The sequence below is a fragment of the Nicotiana tomentosiformis genome, chromosome 2, assembly GCF_000390325.3.
Source record: "Nicotiana tomentosiformis chromosome 2, ASM39032v3, whole genome shotgun sequence".
Lineage (NCBI taxonomy): Eukaryota > Viridiplantae > Streptophyta > Magnoliopsida > Solanales > Solanaceae > Nicotiana > Nicotiana tomentosiformis.
The window spans coordinates 86,981,358-86,999,346 of NC_090813.1; the positions used below are offsets into that span (position 1 = coordinate 86,981,358).

Sequence of the window (17,989 nt, forward strand, 5' to 3'; positions counted from 1 at the left end):
ACAACAACAACAACCCAGTATAATCCCACTAATGAGGTCTAGGAAAGGTAGTGTGTACGCAGACCTTACCCCTACCCTGGGATAAAAAAACTGTTTCCGATAGACCCTCAGCTCCCTCCCTCCAAGAACTCTCACTTTGCTCTTGGGTGCATTGGACATGAGGTTACAATAAGAAAATCACAAAGAAACACAATAAGAAAAAATCTTTCTAAGAAAATGGGAAAGCTTTTATTATATGGCCAACCAATGGGGTCCCTGTTTCAATGTAATGTTCTTCCTCTTAATTTGCTGAATATTGCAGGCCTTAGACCACACACCTTTTGGTCTTCCACTATAAAAAAAGACCATCTATTATTTCTCCTTTCACTTCTCACCCAACTGCATTCTTCAATTCTTGGCACACTAAAAACCTAGAATTTGTTTCTCATTCATATTTGAGTACAATTAATTTTCAATTAGAGATGAAGGGAAGCACTGGAGCTAAGGATGGTAACTTTAAGAAGAGGATGTCAAGTAGAAGACTAGGAAAGTTTCTTAAGGAGCAGAGAGGAAGGCTTTACATTATGAGAAGATGTGTAGTCATGCTACTTTGCTGGCACGACTGATGTCAAGTTGATTTCGCCCCACAACCCTCCGCAGCTCAGTCGTCTCTTGCTTTATCGAACGATTGATATAAAGAAGAAATTCCTATATTTCTTGTCTAGTAGGAATTGAACCTACGAGTTCCCCAATTGTAAATAGAAAAGAGAAACATGAATTATCTAGCTTAGCTTAGAATTGTTAGAACAGCAGCAAGGAATAGACTTGGTTAAGTAATCTGGTCTCTGCGGTTCATTATATGATTTCATTGTGTAATTAACAATGGCAGAGCTAGTGATACTGGTTTCTTAATTTACTTAATTTGTGATGCAATAGCCTCATCTGCTTTATCATTTACTTGTGCTATATTTCTGTCTCCTCTCTTTTTCTTTGCTGGAACGTACCCTTTTATCTTTTATTTAACTTTTCTTTGGAGCGAAAAAGAGTTTTATGAGACTTGCTACGGTAATTGGATTTTCAAGGATAGACTTGCTGATACCGTATCTAATGTAAGTTCCGTGTTACTACTTATAGTAAGTTTTCCTTTGCTAGAACGTTCCTTTATCTTTAATATCAACTTGTTTCTATCACCTATAACGAATATTTGCATTCATAATACTATTATTTAACCAAATTCACATTTATTTTAAGAAATTGTAACTCTTGTGGACACCTTATTCAATGTGATTTTTAGGTATATCTCGTCCTCTTTTTTTACCTTCAATCAGCATTGTTTCGCACTTGTGAACTGGTACAATATATTATAGCTTTTATATACAGAATATGGCCAAACCATTCAGTCACATGTAAGAAAAAACGATGGTCTCCGTTACTTCTGTAGAATTTCGCATTCTCTTCGTTAGTATTAATTGTGTTGTTACATAGCAGTACCATAGCATCCTCCATTATTTTAGCTATCCTAGACATTTTAGTTCTATGTGTTTTATAAAATTTATCATGCCACTCTTCTGAGCCCAAATATTTGATTTTTCTGCATAGAAGCTTCATAATCTCCAAATCTCACTTCATCTACGTACGTACTTTTTATGATGACTAAATTTGCAGCACATGCATTTTCTTAATAGAACATTTGTTTTTGATCTATCTGGCAAGGACCAAAGGCACCTACTAGGAAGGGGATTGAATCCCCTTTGTTATAAATTTATACTGCAAATAGGTTAATTAAAGATAAAATTTTTGTATATGTATAGACTGTTGAGTCCCTGGACATAAAAGAAACTTTTAGTGTAATGGTAGATGGGGTTCAAACGTGCTATGTATTACTCTTGTAATTAATGTTCCTAATCCATACACTATAATTCTTCTCGAAATGTCATCGTATGAGTATGACACATAAATGAAATATCACAATAATTCGTACAAATTTAAATATATGCCTCCTTTATGCTCTCATATATGGAACAATGCCTTTACACTTGTTCGCTCCTTAATATTACACCGTATATAACGTTAGTCATATGTACTACTATTCAAATCTCTATACGAATACCTTCTTCTGAACAACAGGTTTTTTCTGAACCTCTTAGTTTATTTTTATGGTATCTGATATTTTTTTCGTTTTACCTAATTCTACGAATGTACCTAAGATTTTTATCTGTGATGAACGTACATATATTCTACTGAAATTTTAAGTCGCTAGCATCTGGCAAAGAAAAGTTAAAAAAAATTATTTGGAAAAGGCATGTGCATTTGTACCCACTTCCCTTTAAAAGCACACGAGAAATTTCATCTCTAGTAATCTGTCTTTTCCTTTGGACTCCATTGTCACGCTAAAACACTGTTCTACACAGTGGGGGAGCTACTCTTGTTCAAGGAGAGTCAATTGACATTTCTTCTGAAAATTATCCTATGTAGTTAAGTTAAAAAATTTGCTCTGTATAAATATATATATTATATGTTAAATTCACGTGACTTTTTTTATATGTTTACTTTTTAATATCACGACAAAGTCATCAAGTAGAGATTGATATATTTCGATCTGCGTACAAAAAAGGTATAGAAGTCGGCCAACTTTGAGAAAGATCATCCAAATTTTGGCAACACAAGTGACAAAACAATTTCTCTTTGCAAAAGTGGATCTTACTGTGCCATATAGAATCCAAACTCACCTTTAATATGCACGTGTGGCTTTGTTTATTTTTTCAGAGATAGGTCAAGATCAAACAGTATTACTCCTATTCCTTTTGGTCCAGAAAAGCAAGCAGTCAAATTTCGTTCCGGCAAAACAAGAAGAGCTACAGTTCTAGAGAGTATCTACTACTGTAACCTAAAATACTACTCCCTCGGTTTCCGTAGGTAATTTGACTCAACACGAAATTTAAGAAAAAAAAAAAAAGATTTTTAAAATTTGTGGTCTTAAAAATTTAAGGGGTAAAAACTTTGTGGGACCATGATATTTGTGCGGTTATAAAAGCTTCTCATTATGGGTAAAATGAGTAAAATAAAAAGTTTAAAGTTGAATTATTTTCAAATTTAAAAATGTGCCACTTATTTTGGAACAGACTAAAAAGGAAAGTACCTCATCTAATTTGAAACGGAGGGAGTACAAATCTTTCCTCTCCTATTTGTCCGCTTAATTACTTTTTCTTATTGTAATAAAGTGAGAGTTTATCTGTAAATTGTTACACTATAAGTTCATCAAAGAAATAATTATAGACAATCGTCCATAAAGTGAGGTTATTGAGCAAGAAAAGAAGACAAATTACCTGAGCGTAAATCCCGTTTAAGTAATACTATATGTATGTACCAGATGTGATTTTGAAAGCTAACACTTTGGTTTTCTAGGAATCCATATCCTGAAGTTTTCCAACAAATTCAAATAAAATTAATACAGATTTCACACAAATTTATTAGCCACAATTAATATTTTTTCTCAAATTCATTTTAAAAAAATTCAATTTCCATTCTGCACGGTGCATGCATCAATTTATTGTATCGTCATTTTTGCAGATCAGCGAGACTTAAAGAGTATGAACAAATGGTTGAATTGTAAGTATGAAAATATTTGGTAGAGAACAAACCATGGGGTTACTTGGTTCGGAAATAAGTTATACCGAGCTTAACGTGGAATTATAATATGAATATTAAATAATAATAGGATTATTGAGAGTGAGTATACTTGATTTCTTGGATTTAAAAATGGGATATACGGAATATACATAAAATATGCTTTTAATTTTCCAATATATAAAGTTAGATAAACATTCGTTTCAATTTTAATATTTAATTCTTAGAGCTCTTAAAAAGAGCACTGTCATATTACTATTTTATCCTTAAATCTCAAAATTGTTACTGCGTCACACAAAACTTATTGACACGTCCAAATAACACTGCAAAGCTTTGATTGGTCAAACGACAGCACCCACGTGCGACAGCCCCATTTCAATCTAAATAGGGAAAAGGGTCAAATATGCTCTTATAATATTGAAAAAATCTAATATTATCATCGTTATACTATCTTTTCAAATATACCTCTAACATCATACTATCGATTCATATATACCCCTGACATCATAAAAGTGGTACAAACCTATCATTCTTCCGTTAACTGTCTCTCTATGTCCACATTCATTGCCACCTCACCATTCTACTCTCATTTTCATCCCTTCCCCACAACCTTTATTTCCCTTTCATTTGAAGAAAAATCACATATCATAGATATACAAACAAACTATACCAAAAGAAATGCAACAACTAACGATAATATGAAACAATGTGAACCGAGAAAATTTTGATTTTCCTATTCACAATACATGCTTGTACGAACGAAAATAAATTTTGTTTTATATAAAAAACTAAGTGCAAACTAGTTTAAGGTTTCAAAATTGAAATTCATGGTGAGAGAGAAAAACAACCTAGGCATGAGAGTTTTTTTTTTTCTTTCTCTTCAACCACATTTCTGGAAGGCTGCCATTTTTTCTATCTTTACGTTTTATGTTAATATAAAAGTGCTACTAAAATTTTTCTTAATAGGTCTTACAAATTCAGCGGCAACACAATGAAATGCATAATGAAACACAAAATTGTAAGGTCAAGTGAAAGGCACGTATAATTATAGGGTCGGCCTGAGAAGCAATAGGTATTTTGAAAAGCAAGAGGAAGTTGAGGCAGTGAAGTCTTCAAAATAATGATAGAACTTCAAAGTCATTGAACTTGGTAGCTACAAACGGGGTGAAATGGTGAGGTAGCAATAAAATGTGGTCATAGGGGAGGCAATTAACGAAGAAAGGGTAGGTTTATATAACTTTTACGATGTTAGGGGTATATTTGGATCGATAGTATGATATAAGGGATATATTTGGACCGATAGTATAACGGAGGGTAATATTAGACCTTTTTCAACCTTTTCCCTCTACAATATGATTTTTTTTCCATTCAAGATAATTGGGCCTAACTTTTTGGGTTGGCCTGCTAGTAGCGTTGGGCTAATCCCGTGTGGGGCCATCCACTTGTTGTAATCGAGCGGTGCATCAACTGTATGAGGGGGGATGGGGTATTTTAAAAGGAAAATTTTAACATCAAGGTGCATCAAATGTATTCTGTTTATGAGTTTAAGTTATGTTCAGTAATAACGTATAATTTTTAATATTATCACGTTAAGTTGCTTCTGATTGGTGCTCACAAAATTAGCCTATATTTTGTTAACCCGCCCAATCCGTCCATATTTTAGTGGGTTGGATGAGTGATATTTAAGTTGGGTAAAATTTGGACTTCAACCCATAATTAACCCGCAGAAATATGGGTATTCATGGCAAAAATGTGGGTAAATATGGGTTAGCCTAGTGGGTTATCTTTCAACTTTTGTTCACTCAAAATACATGTTATCATTTTTTAAACTGAAAATGCTATAAAAGTATTACAACTCCTCTTCCTTCGTGTGTTTCTTTTCACTATAGTTGACTATGTGAGTATTTGTTTTCCTTTCTAAATATTGTAAGTACTTTACTATTGTTTAGCGTCCTTATTCTTTCTAGATGCATACTCGAATACCAAAAAATAGTATAAGAATTAGAAGCAAATTAAGGGTGTGTTTGGTATGAAGGAAAATAAATTTCAAAAAATATTTTCTAATGTTTTCATGTTTGGTTGGCTTAAATATTTTATAAAATACTTTCCTCATGAACTCATTTTCCTTCAATTGGAGGAAAATATTTTCCTTATCAAGAGAAGGAAAAATATTTTTCAAAACTCCTTTTCAATCGTCCCGCCCTATTCCCCATCCCCACCAATCCACCCCTATACCCCCACCCACTCCCACTCCCAAACATACCCTACTCCACCCCTACCATCCCAACCCCCACGCACCCCCACCCCTTACTCAACTCAATAGAAATATTATTAAGAGTACTTTTTTTTTCATTTCAACAAAATGATTACTTTCTTTTTCAACTAAAAAATAGTATTTTTTTTTTAATTATGGAGCACATATTTCAACATTGAATTTGTACATAGTCATATAATATTAGTGAATTTTTTAATATAAATAGTATCTTTCTATTTATAGTATTTGTTTTTGAATTTGTTTAGTTTTATATTGGATTGCAGATAATATATGAACAAAGCGGAAAATGCACAGAGTCATATATTATTAGTGATATTGCTTGATGTGCATTAAGCATAATTTCTTCCTAAAATGAAAGCTGTCATATTTTGTGGAAGAGTAACTTAAGTTTACAATATGGTAGTAAAATTTTAATAAATTTAATGAAGAAGAGTATATATTATTCCAGTTAAGCTTATGTCATAAATAATCTGAGCAAAAGGAAAATTATAAATTGCACTTGAAAAATTATTATAGTTATATAATATGGGTTAACCTATATTCAAGCCGCCCCATTTGACACCCAATCCGTTTTTGACCCGCATGAAATATGGGCGGGTTGAAACCCAACCCATTTTTGCTAAATCCATTTTTAACCCGCTTAAATCTGACCCAACTCACCCATTTATCACCTTTACTTCTGATAATAAGTAACAATTTATAACAAGCAAGATAACCTATCAAATATAATGAATAACTTGTTATAACAAGTAAAATATACTAACTTAAAAAATTTAAATATAAAATTGTTATTACATATTAAATTACATTGGCAATGAATAGTGCATATAACTTCTTCTTTTTTTATGTATCCATTTTTCGGCTATCTCAGTTGGAGATATCTTCTTCTTTTTTTGTCTATAAGGTAGATATCAAATGTTAATCAACGAAGACTTTATTTCCAATAAGAATTGTATTAATCTAGTTCCATTGGCAATATTTATATGGATATCAAGTGAAAGTAGTTATTATGAGAAATATATATATTCTTAGTTACTCTAAAAAATAATAGCTGGTAATATATATATATATATATATATATATATATATATATATATATATATATATATATATATATATATTCGTTCAACGGTTTGAGGCCTTGAGTAGTTTCACTTCAGGTATTATGACTTGTACGTGTGGTCGGAATTGAATTTCGGGATGTTCGGAGCTGATTTGAAAAGAAAATTTTAATTTCGCAAGCTTTAAGTTGGATGAATTGACTAAGTATAACTTTTGAGTAAACGACCTCGGAATCGGGATTTGAAGGTTTCAATAGGTTCATATGATGATTTCGGACTTGGACGTATGTTCTTGTTGAGTATCGGATCACCCGGGAGCATTTCGACGCTTATTATGAAAAGTTGATATTTTAAAAGATTAAGAAATTCTTAAGTTTGACTTGAAGTGGATTTTAATGTTATTAATGCCTGTTTGGGATTTCGAAACTTGGGATAGCTTCGTCATGCTATTTATGACTTGTGTGCAGCTTTTCCCTGCGTGTTCGGGCAGGCTAATATCATCGCCTAGCGGAAGGATGTTCTTTTGTTCCAGTTCAGTATTTGTATTTTCTATGGTTTCGAGACTATGCACGGATTTCTACGATGTGTATGCATGGTCATCACACAATGTTGGTGTAATGGTAAGGTGCTCGTTTATGTGTTGAGGCAGTGAAAAGCTGGAAAGGAGGGTTTCTCAGTTCATAAATTAGAGGTTCGACATTTGATTCCAGCAGAGGGAAGGAAATCGGGTTACGGATATTCAGACCTTGGTTGGTGGAGTAACGATACTTGATATTTCCGAGCGTGATGGAATTTTTATTGTGATGCGGTGTCGTCGTCCTTGTTGAATGCATTACAGTGCGCCGGTGTTATGGTCTTCTATGATTTTGCCTTCGGGGCAGGGTGTCGTGAAATGGTGCCTGAGGGGCGGTTGTCAAAAATAGCGGTGTGCAGCAGTTCAGAGAATTGGTATTTCTAATATTGATAGCTCGAGAGAGAGATGATCTTCGAAGAGGCTTAGAGTTGATAGCAAGTTATTAGCTCAGGTGCTACAAAGATTAATTTTGATTTGATGTAACATTGGGTAACGAAGAATGAGGAAGGACACGTGGGAGGTGTCTTGTGGTAATTGAATTACTAGCAAGTCAAAGTATGAAGAGCAGAAGTCGAGGAATTGCTTTAAGGAGGCAGTTTAACCGAAGTGTGAGTGGCAGAGTAGCATATGGATTCTATGGTAGGATAGTCACATGCCTTGAGAAAGTATTGAATGGCTTGGGAATCATGATGGAAGGTGATTTGGTCTACGTATTTTATTTGGAATGATGGTTACTGTACAGAGAAAGATTGAATATGGCAAAAAGGGAATTTGCTTGAAATGAAGAGGGGTGTAAAGATTTGATTTTCGTTCAGATGCAATATGACTTGAGTTTGGATGATATTGTTGAACTCTCAGTTGAGGTCAATAGGGAATGAACGGACTTGTACAGCTAGTGGGCGAACATGGGCTTAGGAGTGTTACTGAATGCGTGGTAGTTACACCCAGTGCAGCGTCGTTAGAAGATGTTGGCATGGAGTTTCACAGGTAGGTTATCTCCTGTGAGGTGGACAACGGTTGTGTGATGATGATGAGGCTTCTATGAAAATTTTTACTTGCTACCCGGTAAGAGGTCGAATATGTGATTGTGGATGATGATTTAGAATGCTCATGGAAAGCTTAACAAAAGGATTTAGAGAATTTGGCGGGTTAACGGTGCGATACCATGGTAATTGAGAAGGAGGAATCATTTTGGGCTCTACATTATGTGATGGTAGGTTAAAGCTAAGTGGGGGAGCCCCATCGTTTACGATTGGATCGCGTGGTTGTTTGCTTGTGTGGTTTCTGGCTATCGGTGCATTGGTTAACTAATTATGACTAAGAAGATAAAACATCAGGAGTGATTCGAGCAAGGAACTTGATGAATGTATGCTAAACTTCGTCTTATCGATTCATGTGCAGGTTTTGGGAAGACTCGGAGTCTATGCTTCTTGTGGATATAGTGTGCAAGGAAAAGAATTCAGCCGGTTGCTTCTTTGAGAGGGTATTCATGTACTAGCAGAGCGTTGGAGTTTGGTTATATTCGGGACCAGGATAGGGTGGGTGACTCTCAACAACGGTCCAGTGAGTTCAAGAATCTAAGTGCAGTGCCTAAGGATTTCGGGTCCGTTGTGTTAAGGATCGAGTTTTGTAGTGGATTGTGAACGGGACTTGGAGTGTCCTATGTTATCATTGGGTATGCGTTGCAGTATTGGAGGAAAGAAAGAAATAGCTTCAGATTTGCGGGAGGTCTTGTAGAATGGGTATACCAGTTGGAGATGCCATTGTGCTCATGAGGAGGTATGAGATGATTCATGGGTATTGAGACGATGTGGCCTCGCGATTCGGGTCGCTCGGGATAAGTGCGGATTGAGTTCATTATGCTTTAGATGGAGCTATTATTATTTCTAAGGCAGGTCAAGAATAAATGTAAAGAAGTTTGGTCGGTTAGTAATGATTGAATCAACATGATTGTGGCGATGATCAGTTTATCCGGTGTGTGAATTTATAACATGTGATTTGTAGTTTTACGTGCGGGCTTGACATCCACCATAATTTGGTTGATTTGGGGAGTATTGGATTCGAATGGCCTTGTGGTGTAAATGGATTACATGAGAGTTATGGCGATTTAGACCAAGACTTGAGGTTTGTATTTTCTGCGATTTGGGAATTCAGTTGCATGTTGCTTTAGTTCTTCGAAAATGAGTTAAGTGAAAAGTTTCTAGACAATGAAGTGTTTATTCTGCTAGTAGTTCAGGAGTTATGGTGGATTCTAGTATTCTTGCCTAGCGTCATGATAAGTGCGTGAGCGGCATGGGAATTTGAAAGTTTGGGGATCAAGGTTGTGGTTCGGTGTTGACAAGAATGTTGCGAGCTCGGATGAGCAGAGGAAAATTCAGATGTTCAGGGAAAGGTGACATTTTCTTTAGTGTCACCTGAGAACGGCATTTTGTGTAAGAGGCTTTGTGTATTAATTTGTGGATTCTTGATTTGCTTTACAAATTAGTACGGTTTGTGGTAGGGACATACAGACTTTGCTTCCTGGTGCGGAATGGTCGTTGGAGCGTACCCCATGGGGAGATTTGTATAAGCGTGGCATGGTAGTCACTTGATTGTTATAGATTGAAATAAAGTATGAAGATTTTTGGTGATATCGCTAATGTGTGAGTTTGTTCCAGATTTGGTGTCTGTTTTTACGAGTCATGGAAAGATCAGGTCGGATATGTTCAATCATCATAACATTGATTAAGGAGGAGTCTTTGAACATGTGATGTTATTATCGTCATCAGTAATTCCATGTAATACTCTACTGTACCATGTAGGTTATGAGATGGCTTGATTATCGGCAAATGTGTTGAGGCCCCGTGTAGCTGGTGGTATTATATGAGCAGGATGGCCATCGAGATGCAGGTCATTTATCGCACCTTAGTTGTGCTTGGGTTTGTAGCGTATGACACTATCCGTCTCCCCAGGGAATTGTATTATGCACTCGACGTGCTTGTGGTCGATATTTGGGTATTTTGTAAGAACAAGTGTTATGGCTTGATGTATATTTTCTTCTTGATTGTTATGTACGGATCGGGTGGTACGCCGCCACGGGTATATATTGTTTGGATCGGGTTGCACACCGCAACAATATCATGTCGGATCGGGTTACACGCCGCAACAACTAGATGTTGAGCATAACTCCTTACACTTATTTTGCGTGTCTTTTTTTTCATCCCTGAGGTAGGTTCACGTCATCTATTTGGCCGTTTTATTCGTTATGCGGGTTGGATAGTCCTTTATCCACAGTTCATTCTTCCTTATGTATCACATTTGAGTTGTAGCTTGTTGGCGCGTTGTAAGCGTCATTAAGACTTTTGGAAGTGTCTGAGATAGCTTATTGCCTGAGTAGCTTGTACTGGGTGAGACGAGAGTATTAGACCTGAAATTTGTGCAAACAGATTTATATAAGGTACATTAAAGAGAAAATATTGTTATTCAGTTCAGAATAAGGTAATGGTTCTTGTAAGGAGGGGAGACTCTATGAATTATTGATTCGGCTGGTGGTTATGAGTTTCTACATGTCTCTTTCGTCGTGGCAGTATTGCGAGAGTGTTGTAACAGGACTTATATGTGTCATGAGATGTATTGCGGGCATCATATTTGTGAAATTACAGCTATTGTGGTCGGAGGATGTTATTACGGGCAACCGACTTATGTGGTGGATGGTATGATTTCAGCATAGATGCATGATCACGTTTTGGTACAGTGTGTGGTGATTGGCACGGTGTTCGTGTTAGAATCAGGTCTTGTAAAGAAATTCGGAGGTTGGAATTTGGTTCTAAGGCCTATTGACTAAATAAAAGGGAGGACCTTTAGTCTGGCTCGAGATAATATGCTCATCTGGGTTGTAGTGGCATGGGTAGGTGCACGAGGTACTAAGCAGTGATTTTGGATAACTCTGGAGTAGTCCTTAGCACGTTCGGGGACGAACGTATGTTTAAGTGGGAGAGAATGTAACGACCTGACAGGTTGTTTTGAGCTCTAGTGTGTCATTCAGCGGTTTGAGGCCTTGAGTAGCTTCACTTTAGGTATTATGACTTGTACGTGTGGTCAGAATTGAATTTCGGGATGTTCGGAGCTGATTTGGAAAGAAAATTTTAATTTCGGAAGCTTTAAGTTGGATGAATTTACTATGGTATGACTTTTGAGTAAACGACCTCGGAATCGAGATTTGAAGGTTCCAATTGGTTCGTATCATGATTTTGGACTTGGGAATATGTTCGGGTTGAGTATCGGATCACCTGGGAGCATTTCGGCGCTTATTATGGAAGGTTGGTATTTTAAAAATTTAAGAAATTCTTAAGTTTGACTTGAAGTGAATTTTAATGTTATCAATGTCCCTTTGAGATTTCGAGCCTTGGAATAGCTTCGCCATGTCATTTATGACTTGTGTGCAAAATTTGAGGTCAATCGGACTTGATTTGATACGTTTTGGCACAAGATATAGAATTTTAAAATTTAAAAATTTATAAGTTTGATTCGAGGCGGGATTCATGATTTTTATGTTGTTTGACGTAATTTAAAGCGTCGACTAAGTTCGTATTGTATTTTGGGACGTGTTGGTTTATTTGGCTAAGGTCCCGAGGGCCTCTAGTGGATTCCGGATTGTTAACAGATTGAATTTGGCCATATGAAATTTGCTGGTGGCAGCACATCTGGTGTAACCGCACCTGCGAGGTTTTGGCCGCAGGTGCGGAGCCGCAGAAGCGGCCAAGGGGGTGGCAAAAGCGGTTCTGGGCTAGCTGAGCGAAGGGCCGCAGATGCGGAGTTGGGGGAGCAGAAGCGGAGAAGACATCGCAGAAACGGAGCTAGCCGCAGAAGCGTGACCGCATGAGCGGGTTTTTGTCCGCAGAAGCGGACTTGGATGGACTTATTGGAAAGCCGCACATGTGATGGGAATGTACGCAGATGCGGAGTCGCAGAAGCGGAAGGTCGTCTGGGCAGAGATGCTTTTATAAAAACGGGATTTGGCCCACTTTCTTCCATTTTTCACTTGGTTGGGGCGATTTTGGAGAGATTCAAGGGGAGATTTTCATCAAGCAACATAAGGCAAGTGATTCTCACCTATTACAAGTTAAATACATAGTTTATATGTGGATTAGAGCATGAAAATTAGTAGAAATTGTGGGATTTTGGTAGAAAACCTAGAATTGGTATTTTTAGATTTTCACTACGAAATTGGACATGAAATTTGGGATAAGTTATATATTTGAGTTCATGGTGTTATGGGTAAAGTTTATCTTCGAAAATTTTCAGAATCCGGGTACGTGGGCCCGATGGTTGATTTATAGACTTTTCGAGCGGAGTTGGGAATTAATATAAATTGATCAATTATGGGAATTAGGGGATGTTTTGATTGGTTTGCACATTTATTTGAATAGTTTTGGATCGGCGGGCATCGGTTTGAGGTATTAGAGAGGCTTTGGAGCCGGTTGTGGAACTTCGGAGCGAGGTAAGTCTCATGTCTAACTCTGTGAGGGGGAAACTACCCTAGGTGATAATTATTGTTATGTGCAACTAGTTGTGGGTGCTACGTACGCACAAGGTGACGAGAGTCCGTACGTAGCTAAAACATGTTTATGTCCGAGTAGATTTAGGACCATATCATGTACTAATTGAATTATTTGAATCCATTTTGCTGGCTTAATCAATCGAAGTTATAATCGAAATGAATCTAGAAATAATTATATGTAAACCAGGCTAAGCCTTAACACTTTGAGTTGTGGGCGAGTAAATTGAGAAATGGTAAGATTAAATTCATTTTTGTGCTCATGTGCTGTATTGTAAACACGTGTCTCGTAATTCGGTAACTTCCTTCTCTTGTCTTGTGGAGCGGGCCGAACGCCTCAACTGTTTATAGATGCATCTATGGATTGCGCCACTCGTCCCTCCAGCGTACACGTTATTCTGGATCGGGCTGAACGATCTCAGCAGAATCATACATTAGATCGCTAGTAGTCTGAATGTTCACGAGTTAATCTTTCTACTGATGCCCGATATATTATACGGTATTTCTTATTTATTTGATATTGGCACTTGATAATTTCTGAGCTGTTAAGGCAGGATACAAGATCGAGAAATTTATACTTTAAAAGAAATAATTGGAAGATTATGAACCTTACATGTTTATCTTATTATTGCCGGACATTGTATATCAACGTAAGTTTTATTATATTATTTTATTGGACCTTTAGTAAGTGTCGATGTCGACCCCTCGTAACTAATTCTCCGGGGTTAGGCTAAATATATATTGGGTACACGTTGATTTACGTACTCATGTTGCACTTCTGTACTAAATGTGCAGGAACTGACACGTTCATTTGGTGATCCTCTTGGCGCATAGGCGCACCTCTGAGGAGACTTTATGTGAGCTATATTCCAAGTTACGCCTCGCAGTCCACCGAGTCTCCATTGTACTATTTATTTTATTCTGTCTTATTATATTCGGGACAGTCGTTGTAATATTATTATTGTATTCCTTAGAAAATGCTTATGAACTTGTGACACCGGATTTTTGAGATTTCTAATGGTTGTTCGTTATTGTAGTTCATGTAGTCATTATCATTTTTCCCTGTAATTTTATTTCTACTATTTAATTAAGGAAAAATTATGATTTCAAAATACTAAAATGAGAAATTTAGTTGATTAAATTACGGTTGGCTTGTCTGACGGCGGTGTTAGGTGTCATCACGACCTTTAGTGATTTTGGGTCGTGACAATATATATATATATTCTATATATACCGGCTATTTTTAGTTTAAATAGTTGGAAGGGTGGCTTTTTAGATTAATTCTTCTATTATTTATAAGGAATTTTTTCGTTCCTATACATATTTGAAATTTATTTACCAAAATTATTCTAATTTTGTATATTACCCGCCCTAAACAAGAATTACTTACAAATTATACACATTTCACCTTAAAAGGTTCTGAATCCATTATTAGTGCCTTCAATCAAGGGATTTAGTTATACACTTTTTTTTTCTCTCCTCTCTCCCCTCTTCTCTCCAGAATATTTGGACCAAAGATACTTCCAACAGTCAACATTTTCCACAAAATAAATCAAGTAATTGCAGTAATTTCTTCTACCTTAGGACATTGTTCAGCTATTAAAGAAATACAGTCAGCGATCTAAGTCTTGAGATTCGGAAGTGGTACACTATTTTGGTGACAACAAGATATGCAATCAACTAAAATGGATGATAGTCCAATACTCATGGTACTGTTATATGACTTCATGTTAATGATACTTGCAATATGCCCAGGCTACATATACGGAGATGGATTAAACTATAGAGCCAAAAAGGGCTAAATGATGTAAGAGAATTTATAAGCCAACTTTACGAAGAATTTCGTATTCAACCAAAACACAAGTGCCATTTCTTAAACTACGTACTACGAAGCTAATAGTCATGCTCTACAATGCATTGCAGTTGAAAATCAATTGCTAAATAATCCTATTCCACACTTACTAGGAGTACTTTTTACAATATCATTTCTGTTGTTCATAACTTCTTTTTCTTTTATGCCATCATAAAAATTACTGTGAACAAGACTACACTTAGAATACACTAGCAGGAATTCCAAAAGAGGAGGTACAATGGCACTCAATGGTAGTTCAATATGAGTGACATATTGGATTACTTTAAGCTTGGCATTTTACAGAACACTTACACTACTAAATCACAATAATTATGTTTCCCAAGGAATCAACAATTATTCATCAGCACAATCTAAAAGAGAACTTCTACTGAATCTAAACTTCATTGCATATTTATATTCAAACTAAACACATAAAATTTCTATCTCTAAGAACAATATATGGTACATCAACATACAAATTTAAAATAAATTTCGTACAAATGTAATGCAAATTTGAACATCTATAACAACATACATAGTAAAAACAAATTTCATACAACTAATTATATATTATGTAACTTATTTATAACTTTCATATATTATTTCTACCCAGTTAAATATAACTACAATATCATACAACTTAAATATAATTTTTATACAAATTTTATACAATATATCTTTTGTATATATTTTGTATCTGATTTGTATATATTTTGTCTGTGGTGTTTGCTTCTTCCTCTCTAAAATTCCAATCAAAACTTACTCTCTTAATACCATTTTGATACATATCAACAACTTTATGTAAAAAGTTAGTATTGATAACTTAAATATAAATTTTATACAATGATTCATATATTATACAACTATTTTTTAACTTTTATACAACATTCAAATAAAAAAATATATAACTACAACAGAATATAATTTACATATAATTATAATACAACTTTAATACAATTTCGTAAGTATATTCTTCTTCTTCTTCTTCTTCTTCTTCTTCTTTTTCTTCGACTTCTTCGACTTTCAATCTGAAATTCAACCAAAATCAAGTATAATCTTCACAAAAATACCCTCAAAATTGAGATATAAATTTCAAACAATATTCTCAATTGTTTGCAACAACACCCAATCCAAACAAATAATGATTTTTGAAAACCCAAATTCGATTTCAAAGCTTCAAAGCTTTTTAATGGCTGTCAATGACGGAGAGTCAAACATCTTCAAAATTTATTGATTGAGAATTTCAATTTAAACACCAATTGTGCAACATGAAAGAAAATTGCTAAGTTAAAACGATTGAAATCCATTGATAAATTCCATTAAAACTCTATACAATAAAAAAGCATAAAAAACATAGAACATCAAACGAAGAAAAATTGGAGAAAAAAACAGAGAAGGAGAGTAGAGAGACGAGAGAGAGAGAGAGAGAGAGAGAGAGAGAGAGAGAGAGAGAGAGAGAGAGAGAGAGAGAGAGAGAGAGAGAGAGAGAGAGGGCAAGTATAAAGGGATAAAGAAATAACTGATATTCTTTATTCAATTCCTAATATAAAGAGATATTCATTTAAAACTTATTTGTATATAATTGATAAATTGTATATGACTATGTAATTAAATTGAAACTTGAGTAGGAAGAGTAATAAGGTTTCAAATAGTATATAGGAAGGTAAATGAATTCTACCCCAAGAGATGGCCCATTAATATCAACTGAAGGGACTTAGAAGTTGGAACCCAGTGGGCTGCTTTACTTTACAACTAGTGCAGTTGGTCGCGCTTCGCGCGATTAGAGCACTTCCTTAAATTAGAATAATTATCATTTTATAATTATTTGAATATTAAAAATGACCAAAATGTACAAATGTATAATTTTGCACGCACTTAATTCTCTGGTTTTGTACACGTCTTTACATACATATTCGTTCATAGAAGTGTATATATATTTTATTTTATTTTCTTAAAAAATATTCTTTTAAATTTCTCCTATATCCTTTTCAGTTTAATTTTTAAAATTAAATCTTTTAGATTTATATCAGTTTTATATGGTTACTTGTTTTATTCTAATTAGTTTTCTAAATTATATAGTTAAAGTATAGAAGATAAATAAACCTACAGTATTACATAAACAAAGTAGGAAAGAAAATAAAAAAGAAAAGGGAAAGAGCTACGTCTCATAAGGAAAAAAGAAAGGAAACAAAAAATCCAATAGAATATAGAATTGCATCGCAGAGAATAAATTAATGAATCTTCTAATGTCTCAAAACTACAATTAATAATAAAAATGGAACCCCCTACTGGTAGTACTAATAGCTATGGGCGGACCCTGAATATATTCAAGAGTTTATTAAGATATGGTAAACATTAGGTGGTGTGTGTATATATATATATATATATATATATATATATATATATATATATATATATATATATACTAATAGCTATGGGCGGACCCTGAATATATTCAAGAGTTTATTAAGATATGGTAAACATTAGGTGGTGTATATATATATATATATATATATATATATATATATATATATATATATATATATATATTATTTTTAACCCGTTATTAGACTATAAATTTTTCTTTAAATTCTTCAGTTTTAAATTTTTATGATTTACTCAAAAGATAAGTTAATACAATAACAATTCTTACAATTTTGAAGCACCATAAATATAAATAAAATAAGAATTAAAATTAACAGAGAATTTACTTGAACAATAAATAAATAAACACACAACTTAATAAAATAGTAAATAAATTTTAAAAGAGCTAATTGGAAAAAAGAAGAAATGAAAAAATACAATTTTATAACGTATGTAAGTACTCAAGTAATATAATCGACACTAAATAAATTTCACACAAACATAACTTTTAAAAGCTAAGTGTTATTTACAAACAATAAATAATATAATCTAAACAGATAACAATTAAAACTAACTTCTATATGACAATGGCAAATAATAAAATTCAAAACGAAAAATAATCTAACATTTTTAACATATTAGTAGATTAAACTAATTTAACAATAGTCACAGTAGTCAGATGTCAAAGTGAGTAGCCGGTTACAGTTGCGCTGTGCAAACA

The 17,989-nt window shown here is 34.5% G+C and overlaps 1 protein-coding gene across 1 annotated transcript; it reads left to right on the top strand.

Moving 5' to 3' along the window:
• Positions 1-286: 286 nt before the first annotated feature.
• LOC104112295 (small polypeptide DEVIL 4-like) lies at positions 287-932 on the top strand. The gene has a single exon (XM_009622174.4). It carries the CDS (start codon positions 462-464, stop codon positions 603-605), a length of 144 nt encoding a protein of 47 aa, XP_009620469.1. The 5' UTR covers positions 287-461; the 3' UTR covers positions 606-932.
• The last annotated feature ends 17,057 nt before the right edge of the window (positions 933-17,989 follow it).

Bases quoted from the DNA above. Each gene is read 5' to 3' on its own strand.
- LOC104112295 (XM_009622174.4), top strand. From the start codon at position 462: ATGAAGGGAAGCACTGGAGCTAAGGATGGTAACTTTAAGAAGAGGATG.